The 14038-nt window shown below is 38.7% G+C and overlaps 2 protein-coding genes across 3 annotated transcripts in view; both read left to right on the top strand.

Annotated features, from left to right (window-relative positions):
- Window positions 1-14038, top strand: part of LOC149237885 (DNA gyrase subunit B, chloroplastic/mitochondrial-like) — a 135692-nt gene that overhangs the window by 92964 nt on the left and 28690 nt on the right. The window lies entirely within an intron of this gene.
- Window positions 7569-10334, top strand: LOC149237886 (uncharacterized). The gene is made up of 3 exons (XM_089366880.1): window positions 7569-9349; window positions 9434-9575; window positions 9680-10334. Exons 1-3 carry the CDS (start codon window positions 7624-7626, stop codon window positions 10161-10163), a joined length of 2352 nt encoding a protein of 783 aa, XP_089223006.1. The 5' UTR covers window positions 7569-7623; the 3' UTR covers window positions 10164-10334.

The following is a 14038-nucleotide window of genomic DNA, read 5'->3' on the forward strand; positions in this document are numbered from 1 at the left end:
CGAAACCAAGTTTAAGACATAATAAATATTGTTATGGAGGAAATGAAGACACTATCTACAATAGATCAACTAGACAGCTAGATAGATAGATAAATTTCTAAATTGAATGATATTGGGAAATCTGAGAAGGGGGTGCTTGAATCAACTCGCTGTGTCAATGGAAATGAACTCCTATTAAACCATTATTTGCAAACACAATTCTCACAATATGGAAAATTGCTTCATAATTTGCTAATGGATATTGGGTTAGCTTTTGGAATATCAGGGAGGCATAAAGACAAGGACATACTTATTCGTTTTAGCAGCTTCGTTATCCATGGCATTATCTATCGATGCAACCTATATGTGTAAAAAAAAGAGTTAGTAGTTTTTAGAGAGACATTTGTTCAAGACTTTGAGCAGACAGGGTTTGAGGCTAGATAGGTTTTCATAACTAGCAAAAATGGAACTCAGATACCAATCTTCATTGTATCTATGAAAAACATCGCTCTTAATGGTCCTCATCCAACTCTATTATATAGTTATGGGGGCTTTAACATCAATATCACCCCAAACTTCAATGTTGGTCGCTTGGTCATCACAAGATATTTAATGGCAGTTTTTGTAGTTGCAAATATTCATAGTCGTAGTGAATATGGAGAAGAGCCAGGGTTTGTTACATCACTTGTTTTGAATGGAGATGGATGGTGAAGTGATTAGAGGAAGGAATATGGATCATTTGAGAGGGTTCCTCATTCTTGAAAATAGAAGAACACATTTTGTAGCACCTGAACTTGCAATTGCTTAAGGGCAAGCAATGTTGGGAAGGGAGGACTGTAATGTCCTCTTCTAATTAATTGCCCAAGGGAGGATGCAGTAGCCTATCCAACCTTGTAGGCTATAGTCAATTGTAAAGGGGGAAACCCATTATTCAATGTTTTGGGGTAACCTTGGGTAAATTGGGGTAATTGGAGGATAAACTTGTGAAAGAAGCCAAATTGGGGCAAAGTGGAGGGACACTTGTTAGCCCCTCAAATTAAATTTAGGAGAAGAGACCTTAAAGAGAATCTGTAAATAGGAGAAGAAGAATTATCTCTTTGATCATTGTTGGTGGATTTTATTGTTTTGTGAGCTGAGACTCCCTAGGGTTTTAAGACCCCTTTTATTTATGATTGGTTTCATTCGTGAAAGATTCCACCCTAGCCAATCCCTCTCTATTTTGTTTGGCATAATTTTTTGAGTTATCTTTCATTTAGTTTTGGCAAGCAAGGGAAGATTCACATGAATTATTTGGTTTGAGGAGCAACTTTGTGGCATCGTGTCTGTCTAGGCTGTTTAGGACAACGAAGTTTGTTTGGGTAGCAACAATCTTCTTTGTGGTTGTATTTTCATCCAAGGAATACATCTGAGACAACGACCTTCCTTCTAACATTTTTTGTGGCAACACATGACTTTGGAGGACAAATTGTGACAATGGACCACCCTCAATGGAAGTAAGGTTCCTGAGGTGCAGCTAGGTTTGTAGACCAATTCTAGGGCATTGGTTGAAGCAATAGATCATCTCTTGAGGCCGTATTGGTATAACAACAACCTTCTGAAGCTTGGGCAGTGACTTTGGGCTAACGTAAGGACTAATTCATGTGCCAACAAGGTGTTGTGGCACTCTTCAAGCAACAAAACACAATTATGGGCTTAACATAGGTTTGTTATAAGCCTTCTTTGGCAGCGAGGTGTAGTAGATTGAGGCTAAGTTACCATGATTCAGATACGGATCCGAATGCGGATTCGCTAGATTTTTGAAAATCCAGGATCCAGATACGACAAGGATACGTCAAGCACAAAAAATATAATAATATTTTAAAAATGTTAAAGAACACTTTTGGAGTTCAAAAATCAAATCCATTTATAAATCACAACATTTAGAACTAAAACCATCATATATATTATAAACATATAAGAAGATTGAAACACTGAAATGATGCATCCTCCGTCATACAAAAAAGATAATATCATAAATGATAATATTAAGTACAAAAATGAGTGTCTCATCCATGATCACTCTACTAATATCATAATGTGTAGTAGGTTTAACTACATATCCTCAAATGGATCTACATTCTCTTCTACATATTGCAACTCTACATCATGAATAGATGATGGGGGTCCTGGAATGTAGGAAGTTGCATCAATAGGCTGGACTGGTGGTGGAACAATATCCTCAAGTAGGTTGAGGTGAGTCATGGCATTCAATGTCACGTTCAAGTCAGAGATCTCAGGTTCCACATCCCACATCCTGCTTGGGGCTTTTTTATACTCTGGTTCAACATGTGATAGAAGACAGAGGTTGGAATGAACATACACAAGATCCTCAGCCTTTGCCACTCCCAACCTATTTTACTTCACTGAATGGATGAAGCCATATGTACTCCAATTCCTCTCAGCTGATGAGGAACTAGCAACCTGTGATAACAACCTGGTGGCTAGAGTCGAGAGATGAATGCAATCCCCACCAAGTAATAGGATCAAGATGTCCTCGATCATCCATAGCTATTGGATCTGAAAAGCTACCAGTAGATTGTACAAATCCTCCAAATTCTTGACGCACTTCCATGGAAACTCCCACATCTCTATACATTTTCCTCAAAGCTGTCTTGTATCCTTGTACCACTTCAGAATCATTGTTTGGTGTTGTTCTACCAAGTAAAGACAAATTTTGCAATGATAATATTTGGGGTGCAATGCATAGGCCAAAACGTGCAATGGTCTGGTCATTTTTTTCCACCTTTCCGTAACTATGTCCTTCATTTCATGATAACATGTTTCAAAAGCGTTATTTTCACTTGCCTTGATAATTTCCCTTATCCTCTCGAGCATGCTATCAAAGTTTTCATAAACTTCGCCCAAGCAAGGTGTATCTGTGTCAAATGTCCTAATTGTTGAAAAATATATAGAGCAATGATTAGAGTGATTTCTCTTTTCTCGATAATTGGTTGTGATTTCTTCTTACTTTTTCTTACTTATTAGCTTCTTTACTTATTATTATGGTCGTATATCATCAAACAACTACCAAAACAAGAAAAACAAAAACACAAAATGTACGCTGCAAGCTAGGACCAAAACCTTTCTACTTGAGAGGAAAACATGCAAATATTTTCTCTTCTTATAGGTTCTTCAATTGACGAATTCCGAGAACTCTTGACCAAGACCAATACCCACCAAGACCAAGTCCAACCTTTCCAGATGATGTGCTTCCTTTGTCCAAGTCAAACCCAGTCAAATCTCTTCCAACAGCACAACTTCGACCCCCAGCTTCCGAATTTCGACCTCTACTGCAGGTCCGAATTTTCAGCCCTCCCAGTAGTAGATGTTGCCACACGTGTGAGCTTATTTTGACCTCCCAAGACTTCTTCAGACCTTCACTTGGCTTCCTCCTTCTTCTGGTGCTTGAGGATGACCCAAAGTAATGTTCGCTGGCCTTGTTTCTCTTCCTTCTTCAAGATCGAACCTGCAGAAGAAAAACCCTAGACCAACAGGCAAAACCCTAGCCTTCCTTCGCACGTGTGAGAGAGAAATAACCCAGAAACAAGTCTTCTTTGTCCTCTTCCTTCTTTTCTACCTTCTTCCTATTCCTCCTTTGCTTGAATGAGTGAATAATGAATGCCTTCCAAGGAGGTCGAGTTCCCTCTTTTATATAGGCTTCTTAAGGTGGACATGGCTCCTTAATTTAGGGTGACTGAATCAAGCTTCACATTCTACTCTTACTCTCCAAGTCTCTCTCTCACAATCTTTTTCAAGTTTCTCCAACTCTCTCTCTCTCTCTCAAGTTCAAATCCTTTTTTCACAATGCACAAGTAGCAAGAATGAGATGATATGAGATACATATATAGGGGGGCAACAAATTCTGGTCATAAAGAAGGGGCAATACGCACACCTGGAAAAGGAGTTACATATGCCATTTAGGGAGGTACGCCTTTGTAACTCATGCCATTAAGGAAGTGTAAGAGGAATCTTTTATGCCATGCTTTTATTGTGAGTAAGAGGAATATGCCATGTCTTAATGAGTGCGTAAGAGAGATACTAAAGTTTGCATTAATGAAATCGTAAGAGAATCCTTTATGACCACAGTTTAATGAGAGTGAAATGTTTCCATTAAGAGAGAGAGAGAAAGAGAGTTACGATGTGCTATGTGAGACATAGAGGTAGAAAGTGAAATTTTTGTTTTGCATTAACAAATTGCCTCAAGTGGCCTTATTGGCTGGGGCCATGGATTTTTTTCCTCATAGAGGGTTTTTACCATGTAAAGGCATTGGTGTTATCATCTTCTATCCATAGGCCATCTTCAACATTTGTGCCATCTATGGTTCCTATTCTAGTTTCTTCGTCAAATGATGATAGTGAGGATGAAAATCCACCTTTACCTACTCACATTTGTGTAGGTGAGTCCATTGAACATTAACTTGCACCGACACCACAACTTCTCCTTTAACACGAAAAACAATTGGTGGTCTTGCTAATGATCCTACTGGTCAATGTTGTATGCATTCATAGTTCCAACGAGCCTCCTCTTCTTTTATTCATGTTTTAGAGACTCATTATCCAAAAACATTTGGAGAAGCTTTTGGCCATCTAGATTGGGATAGAACGGTGAATGAAGAATATTGTTCCTCGATGGTGAATGATACATGGGATCTTGTACCTCTTCTAAAAGAAAGAAAAATCTTTATTAGATGTAAATGGGTGTATAGAACTATGCATGGATTAGATGAAATTTGTTGAAAGACATAATACTCAATTAGTTGCCTAAGGATTTTCTCAAATTGAAGACATTGAGTACAATGAAACTTTTGACCCTATAGTCAAAATGAATTCCATTTGCCTTGTTCTAGCCTTCCTTTGCTACCTCACGTAGATGGGAGGTTCATCAGTTAGATGTTAAATCCACCTTCTTGCATGTGTATCCACAAGAAAAAATACAAATCACATTGCCCTGATGATGGACTCACTAAGCTAGTCCGACATGTTGGTTTCAATAACTGTTCACAGGCTTTTCCACAAACAAAAAAAAGAAAAAAAAGAAAAAAGAAAAAATCTACATGGAACAACCTCTTAGCTATGTTCATAATGACTTTATCCTTGCTTCCTACCTTAAGAAATATCTCTATGGTATTAAGGAAGCTCCTCGAGCTTGGTATGCTAAAACATATAACTTTTTCTCTTGAAGCTCCGCGAGCTTGGTATGCTAAAACATATAGCTTTTTCTCTTGACATTGACTTTTCTAGATGTCATTCTAACCTTAATATCTACACCAAGAAAGTAGGAAGGCATCTCATAATCCTTGTTCTTTATGTTGATGACCTTATCATTATTGATGGTGACCCGAATTTTTTTACCCGTGTGAAATCCAACCATAGAAAGAAATTTGTAACAACAAACTTAGGATATTTGCATTTTTTACTTGGCTTTGAAGTACTGCAGTGGAAACCAACCCAATCTAAGTATGCATGTGACCTTCTTTGTCACTTTTACATTGAATATTGTAAACCAACCCTGTCTCCCTTCTAGTCTGGGGTCAAACTTGCTACCACAGATGCTCTACCCAAAGTTGATGCCACTTTGTACCATTGGTTAGTTGGTTGCATCTTATATTTGACTCATACTTACCTTGATAATTCCTTTTCTGTTGGTCTTGTTGTTCGATATATGCAATCACCCCATGAAAGTCGTTGGAAAGCAATAAAAAGGTTACTTTGGGATATCTGAGGTACAATTCAATTTGAGATACAATACAATTTAGTGGGGACTCCTTTGTTGGTTGGTTTCACTAATTTCGATTGGGTTGGAAACCGTGATGATTAGAAGTTTATTGTAGGTTATGTTTTTAGTCTTGGTTTGAGACTTCTCACTTGTCTTGTAGGAAGCAACAGGCCATTGCTCTTTCTTTAGTAGAAGCAAAGTATTGAGTAATGGTTAATGCAAGTCAAGAAGCCTTGTGGCTTCAACAAATTATATTAGAGTTTGGATTCCCATGGCAACATGCGACCACCCTTTGGTGCAACATCAGAGTGCGATCAAGTTTGTCAAAGATCTAGCTCAACATCAACATGGCAAACACATTGAGCTACAAATGCACTTCATGAGAAAGCTCATTGGTAATTGTGTTCTTTAGGTGTTCTTTTGCTTGACAGATGATCAAGATGTGAACATTTTCATAGTGTCTTACAAAAGCAAAGTTTTCTAAACTTTGATCTATGCTAGGAGTTTTGGAGGTTGTAATTAAGGGGGATAGGCTTGAATGCTTCGTTTTGTGACCTATTATGCAACCTTTCTAAATCCTTCAATCCTATCTCAAATTGTTCTTAAGGGGGGGATGTTGGGATATTTAGACTCTTCAGAGTTAGTTAAGATCAACTTGGTCTCACATGTCTTTAGTTAAAAGTGTGCCTTTGTAGTATGCATTTGTATTTATGTAATATAACTGTCACAATATGTTCTAGACATAGAGTGATCCCACATCTCATATTCTCCTTGATACTAGTGGTTGTTAATTCATGGCTTTACAGTGTCCCGATAAAATCGGGATTTATTCCCCAAAATGCGATTTTTTCAAAAAAAGGATTAAATCGGCCGACTTTTTGCCGACTTTTTAAAAAATGAAAAAATCGGGATTAAATCGAATTACTCCCGATTAAATCGGGAGTCGATGGCAAAAAATCGGCTAAGTTAAAAAAATTTCGTCCGCGGGCATAAAAACCAGAATTCGTCGTTTTATTTTTTAATTGTGTTTTGGGCTGGCTTGTTCGCTGTGGAGGAGAAACGAGGGTTTCCAGTTCGAAGAAGTTGTGGCCCGTGGGTGTGCATTTGCTAGCCGCAAGCGTCCGCCGTCAAGGTGACAAGGTAAGTTTAAAACTTTAATGTTTATAGCTGTTACGTAACCGGTAACACGTTACATGTAATTGTATGTAAACTAATCCAATCTTTATGTACCTACTACCTTGTATTCATATTTCATAACTTCTGCATCCGCCAGGCAATTACCATCCCGCGTCCATTCTATCTCCTTGGCTCTTGATTGTCTGAAATCTGTCCAGGAGGGAGATAGTAATAGTATACACTGTACAGTAATATATGGGCATTAATTCGTAAAACTGGGAGTGCTGTTGTGTTGAGCTGTATCTGTTAGCCTTTAAAAACGTTTTTCCATTGCTATTTTCTCACTTTCAGCTATAGGGAAAGAGCTGTCACTGTCTCTCATTGTGCGGTTGAAGGGTAAAATCATGGTTTGAAGTTTGAACTTTGAAGGGATTCCAAGTGTTTTGTAAATGTTCTCGTTACTAAAAAATTTGGATTTTTATGTCTAACATAATTTATTTATATTTATTTTATTGTTATTATTTAATATTTATGACTGTAATAAATTATTTAATAAATTATGATTGTAATAAATTATGACTGTAATAAATTATTTCACTGTACATACATTTATGATTTATTATTTAATATTTATTATTTACTAATTTGTTTCTAAATTCTGAGTGCAATACAAATTAGTAAATTACTAATTATAATTTGCTGATTTGAATTTGTTTCCATTCTTTTTGTGCCCAGGTTTAAACTTTAAATTCCAGCTCAAAGTTTAAAACAAAATGCCGAGGGTTTTGGATTCTATGTGGGAGTTTGGTGAGCCTGATGTTATACCTGAAACTGGGACGGTCAATAGAATGTATTTGACTTGCAAATTGTGTGGAAAGCATATGTCAGGAGGCATCAACAGATTAAAATTCCATTTGGGGCAAATTCCAGGCCAAAATATTGAACTTTGCAAAGAGACAACTCCAGAAATCATCCGACGGGCCATTCAATCATTGATGGATAAAGAGGAAGGAAAAGACACCAGGGCAACACTAAGAAACCAAATTGCAGGGGGCTCAAGAGTGGGGGGAATTGAGAGTGGCAATGTTTCTACAGCAGCATCACCTTCCTCACCCATGGGTACATTGGGTAGTGGTACTCATCCTTCTATCTCATCTTTTTTTGTTCCTAGAACAGCAGCTGGTTCACAACCTGGGATTAGATCATCATTGAAAAAAAAGGAAAAGGCAGAAGCTGACAAGTTGGTCAGTAGGTGTCTTCTATGGAGCGATGTTCCCTTCAACATTGCCAAGACAAACCCATTCTACCAGCCTATGTTTGATGCTGTTGCTGTCGTTGGCCCGGGGTACAAAGCCCCCACCTTTGCAGAGTTGAGAGGGCCTCTTCTTCAAGATGAAAAGACTGAGTGCACTGCTAGATTGGCAGAGTTTAGGGCATCATGGGAGCACACTGGATGCACAGTCATGTCAGATGGTTGGACTGACCAGAAGGGTAGGACCCTTCTTAACTTCTTGGTTAGTTGTCCCAAGGGGACAATGTTTATGAAATCTGTTGATGCATCTGACCACATTAAAGATGCACGTTTATTATGTGAGTTGTTGGACATCTTCATTCAGGAAGTAGGCCCAAGCAATGTTGTCCAAGTCATAACGGACAACGCTGCAAATTATGTTGCAGCTGGCAAGATGCTTATGGAGAGGTATCCTAACTTGTTTTGGACACCTTGCGCTGCTCATTGCATTGACTTGATGTTGGAGGATATAGGTAAAATTCCTACTGTGAGGGATATTGTTGAATCATCCAAGAGCATAACAAAATTTATTTATAATCATTCATCTGTGCTTAGCTTGATGAGAAAATTCACCAACAAAAAAGAGTTGGTGCGGCCTGCCATTACACGATTTGCCACTACTTTCATATCTCTTCAGTCTCTGTTGAATTCTATGTGGGAGGTGAAGAGCATGTTTCTCTCAGCGGAATGGCGTTCTTTATCTATTAGCCGCAAACCGGAGGGAGAGGGCATATGCAGACTAGTTTCATATGATCAGAGCTTTTGGGCAGGAGTAGAGGAGGTGTGTGCCATTTCAGAACCTTTGGTAAAGGTTCTTCGGTTGGTTGATGGAGAGAAGCCCGCAATGGGCTACTTGTATGAGGCCATGGATAGGGCCAAAGAAGCCATCCGTGCTTATTATGCAGATAAGGGAGACGAGGGGTTGGAGAAACAACAGGTCATATGGGGAGTGATTGATCAGCGATGGAACAATACCCTCCATCGCCCCATTCATGCTGCAGGTGTCTACCTCAACCCTGCATTTTCTTATGCTTGTGGTTTCAGATTTGATGCCGAGGTGATGGATGGATTCTTCACTTGTGTCGAGAGGATGGTGTCATCTAGGCGAGAACGTGAGGAGATTTCTAAAGAAATGGAGGTCTATAGGATGGCCACTGGCACATTTTGTTTTGACATGGCTATTCAGAATAGGACGACCAAAATGCCAGGTAAGTTTCAGTTTGTTTCAAATTTTCAAGTTTAGAATTTCAATGTTTTTTTTTTATGTTTCTCATTTTTATTTTAACTTGTAGATGCTTGGTGGACAAGCTATGGTGCCAGAGTACCAAATCTCCAAAAGCTTGCCATTCGAGTGCTCAGCCAAACATGCAGTTCCTCTGGGTGTGAGCGCAACTGGAGTGTATTTGACAAAATACACTCCAAAAAGCGCAACAGGTAAAAACTAAAAAGATTTCAAATTAAATTTTTTGAATTCATTTGATTAATTTTAATATTTAAATTTTCTAAGTACTAATTTACAATCTATGACCCTAATACAGATTGGAATCCAAACGCCTCAATGACATGGTATACGTCTACTACAATCTTCGATTGTGGGTGAGACAGCTTCAGAAACCTACTGATGTGGAAGCCATCTCATTGGACAATATTGATACCACCGCTGCATGGAGAGTCGAGACTGAGAGGCCAATCTTGGACACGATCCCGGATTGGTTAGGTGTGGATCTAGAGGATGTAGCAGTTGCAGAGGAGGGAGAGCTAGAGATAGAGGAGGAGGAGGCGGAGCAACATCAGGGTCAGGAGGCAGTAGCAGAGCTGGATGAGGATGCTGAGGAGGAGGTGACACCATCTAGGGTGGGCAGCAGCAGCGGTAGCGTAGCACAGAGGCCACCTCTTCCATCAGCTTCTAGAGGACGATTGAGTCCATTTCCTTTTGTATCCTCAGGGGCAGGGTCTTCTTCCTCTAGAGGAAAAGGCAAAGCCATTCCCTATTCCCGTAAAAGGGGAAGAGGATCTCAGTGACTGATTAGTGATTACTTGATGACTTTTAGATGACTCATGATGTACATTTATTATATTTTTTGTTGATATTTTGACTCTTGAGAGTTGAAACTCAGACAGGACTCAAAATTCAGGAGTGGATTCACTATTTTGATATGTGATGCAGCACTAGACTTCATATACATATTATATATTAGCTTTCTTTACATGTTTATGTGGAAATGCATTTATTTGATGTTGTGGATACTCTAGATGTTAAAAAAAATTAAAAAAAATGAATAATTTTGTGTTTTTTTAATTTTGCCGACTTTTTCGAAAAACTCCCGACTTTGCCGAGTTTTTCAACTTTTGGACCCTTGCCGAATTAATCCCGACAGCGACTTTTTCCACATTTACACACAATTGGTCCATGACCTCTATTTAAAAAGCAAGGAGGATCTTTTGTTCATGATATATTTTGAAAAACTCTCTATGTACACATTTTTCTTTTGCATTAATAAATTGCCTCAAGTGATCACATTGGTTGGGGTTGTGAACTGTTTTACTCTTGAAGGTTTTAAGGACGTAATAACCTTAGTGTTATGGACTCTGATCTGGTTGTGTGAGTGGTTACTTAAGGTGTTCATCTTTTGTGGAATACCTTGTTTTGTTGAACAATATTGTGCAATGAATACTTCTCAAGTCAGTTGACTTGATGTTGAGCTCTCCAACCTCAAAATTGCAGATTTCTCTATCTTTGAGGTATTTCCAAGTTGAAGAACTTGAAAGATGACATCTTTGTATAGTGACCATGGAAAAATGATTATTAATATATTAATGTCTGAATACAAATCTAGGATGCTCATTTAGCAATCCTTTATAGAGAAGATACTGACGGAAAATCTGAGTGAGTTTTACCTTACTTCACTTGGCAGAATTCCGACTGATCTAGCACAACACTGGCTAACCCTGGCTAGTTCTGCGCTGGCCTTGCATAGGTACTGTGTCAGCCTTTCAGGCTCTATGTTAGCTCTTCTGCCCTCTGCGTCAGCAATCTCGGTTGTTCTAGCAGTACCTGGTAGTTTTCGCTGTTCCTGCTGTTCTCCGCAGTTACGACTTCTGCGTGATAGGCAGCTTTCTCCTCTGCGTTGGCCCTTTTGGCTCTGCGTTTGGGTTGTGTGGGCCGAGACTGGCCCAACGTCAACTCTCCCGGCTACTGCGCTGCCTCTCTGTAAGCTCTCTCTGCCTCTCTGTCAGTATTCTTCGGAAAGTCCTCCCAGATTCTCACTGCCCCTCTGCTGTTGAATGATCACCTAGTTCAAATTTCTTAGCTTTTTAGCCCCATAAATCGAACTCCAGATCAATTCGTTCTCTCCGTGTGTTTCCAAATGAACCCTAAGCCTCCATTTTATACTTTTCCTGTTGAGTCTTCAACAACCAAGGTTAAGTCTCTAATCAACGGCTAAGATTAAAACATGACTTGATCCGCCTTCTAGATCATTCTCACCCATATTTTCATTAATACCCATTAATATTTTTCCCTAAGTTTAGACTTAGGAACTCCATTAAAAGTATTAATTATTTTAATAAAATACAACCCGGGTGGAATTTCATCGAACGATTTCTGGGTTCTTTATAACTCATGTGCCTTAGCCTCTCCACGAATTTCCAAGGCTAGAGCACTTCCGATGCTACCAAAAAGTAACACACTCCTCTTTGTATCAAAGCCTTTACTAGGCATTCTTAGAGGATGTGTTTTCAAACCTTATTCATCAAATCACTTTGAGGAATCTGGGTGAACTGCCAGCGAGAGATGAAACGCATTTTGCAGTTTCTACATCCTCATGGAAGCATGAGTTTGTAGGGGGAATTCCCAATTCCTCAAGAAAGAAGAAGACATCGTGCTCTTATTGCCATAGGGAGGGACATTTGACAAGAGTTGTCTCCTTTGTTTTCAAAAGATTGAAGAATTTGCTAGGCAAATAGCTAGCAACAATGACCACTTTGATCTTCTAATTCTACATCTCTAAATATTTACTCTCCTTCTTCACACTAATGGATTGCATATTTTTGGGTTACAAGACATGTTGAAGCACACACACTTTTTCTCTAACTACAATGATCAATACAAAGAAAGAAAGGTAATTATCAATGATGACTCTACTCTCTCACTTTCTAGTTGTGGCATTGTTGTGATTAACAATGGTTGGACTTAATGTACTATGTATCTACCACATCACACTTCTTTTCCCATTTAATGAAAACCCTCTAGCCCGTAGGCAAGGGCAATATTCTTCAAGGTTCAAAGCCATAAAGCAAAATGGCTCGGATCCATTACAACAATATACCCAATATGAGCTGAACATGCCACTTGCAGTAATTGAACATGGGTGTGGAGGATAACAATCATTCCTCCCAACCACCCAAAATAAACCCAATTGATGTCTACCACATCACACATATGGATAGAAAGGTGGAATTTTGGATCCAACAGGTTGTAGTGGACCTTTTCACATTTATTGCCCATGGGGACTAATGGGACTACTTCATGATCTAATCGCTCTCCTTGGGATGTCTCTTTCAACCTTGCTTCATTAAATGAGGTCATCAGCATGGATACCAATTCTCCAGATGTGTAGCCTAGTGATGCTCCTCCTTCCATTGATGTGGGGATCTGAGTTGACACTCTTCATGTGGATGCACAACCATTTAATGATGAGGACAACGATGATCCTTTCACTCCATTGTTTCCATCTTTGCCTATGTTGGATGTTTCCACTCTTACCATTGTTGCTAATTTGCTTGCAGGTCCTTTAGCACATTGTTCGTAGTTGCCTTCATCTCAGGCCATTATTTCAGCTGGCCCTTCTCTTGATGAATATCATTTTTCTTATTTAGGCATGGTCAAATCCTAATGGAGATCGTGTAGGTTTTCTCTGAGAATTGTATGGTTTTTGATGACCCACTACTTAGCATTAAAGGGGGTTATTGTGATGATCTACTATGATGTTCTATGGATGCCTATTGTGGATGCAACGACATCTCTGTGGTCCCTCTTTTAGTGTGGGGGGTGTTGAGATTATGGTTAATCTTCACTTAAGGACACATGCCAACCTTCTGTTTGATGTATTGATGACTTTATTAAGTCTACACATTGTAGTTAACTCTATTGTGTTTGACTATCTTTGGCCAAGGCCAACCTTGTCACCCTCTTTGCGCTAGCTCCGAAACCCTAATAAAGGTGTATAAATAAAGTACAGTTCTCATTTGTGATTTTTTTGCTCAAGTTGATTATTGATAAAGATCTAAGGGCATCTCTTCTGTACGATGCATCTCTTGAGTTACCGTGTTTGGTGATGTTGTGATATTCTCTTGTAATGCTGTGTTAAATCTGCTGTATTGTTCCATTCTGGATTAGGCTTGCTAAAGTGTTCACCATAAATCCACCATCTATTTATGATCTTGTCACCTTTTAGCTATTTTTTCGCATTTCCTCAGATGCATGCCAATCACATGGAAGAACAGTTTTTTCCCTTTAAACCTTGTGTTAGATATAGAGGGGATTCTGTTTTATCGTCATGAGAGTCAGATGAAATAAACTTTTGTTCATGATTTGTCCATTTTCTACTGATGTATTATTTGCCACATCTTTGTTTACTTATGTTATTGGACTAATGTTCGTCCTCTGAAACTGAATAATTGCAAATTATAACTATGACACTCATCATGCACATTTCGGTCGAGAAAAACTTGTTTATTTTCTAAATAACATAAATATTTAATGTGTTATCCTTCCATGCTTTGATGCTGCAGTTGAGTAATTTCAAATAATATCTCTGATAGGCTTTACACAATTAGTTTGAGTATAAATTATCATACAATTCTTTTTTAATAACATAAATCTCTAATCTTGTTTT

This window comes from Pinus tabuliformis, chromosome 8 (assembly GCF_031772625.1).
Source record: "Pinus tabuliformis cultivar Carrire ecotype Pingquan chromosome 8, CPIR1, whole genome shotgun sequence".
In the NCBI taxonomy this organism is placed as follows: domain Eukaryota; kingdom Viridiplantae; phylum Streptophyta; class Pinopsida; order Pinales; family Pinaceae; genus Pinus; species Pinus tabuliformis.

Excerpts from the sequence above, each read along its gene's own strand:
- LOC149237886 (XM_089366880.1), top strand. The coding sequence starts at position 7,624 with ATGCCGAGGGTTTTGGATTCTATGTGGGAGTTTGGTGAGCCTGATGTT. Across the intron at positions 9,350-9,433 it reads TAGGACGACCAAAATGCCAG|ATGCTTGGTGGACAAGCTAT; the intron begins GTAAGTTTCAGT and ends TTTAACTTGTAG. Across the intron at positions 9,576-9,679 it reads CACTCCAAAAAGCGCAACAG|ATTGGAATCCAAACGCCTCA; the intron begins GTAAAAACTAAA and ends ACCCTAATACAG.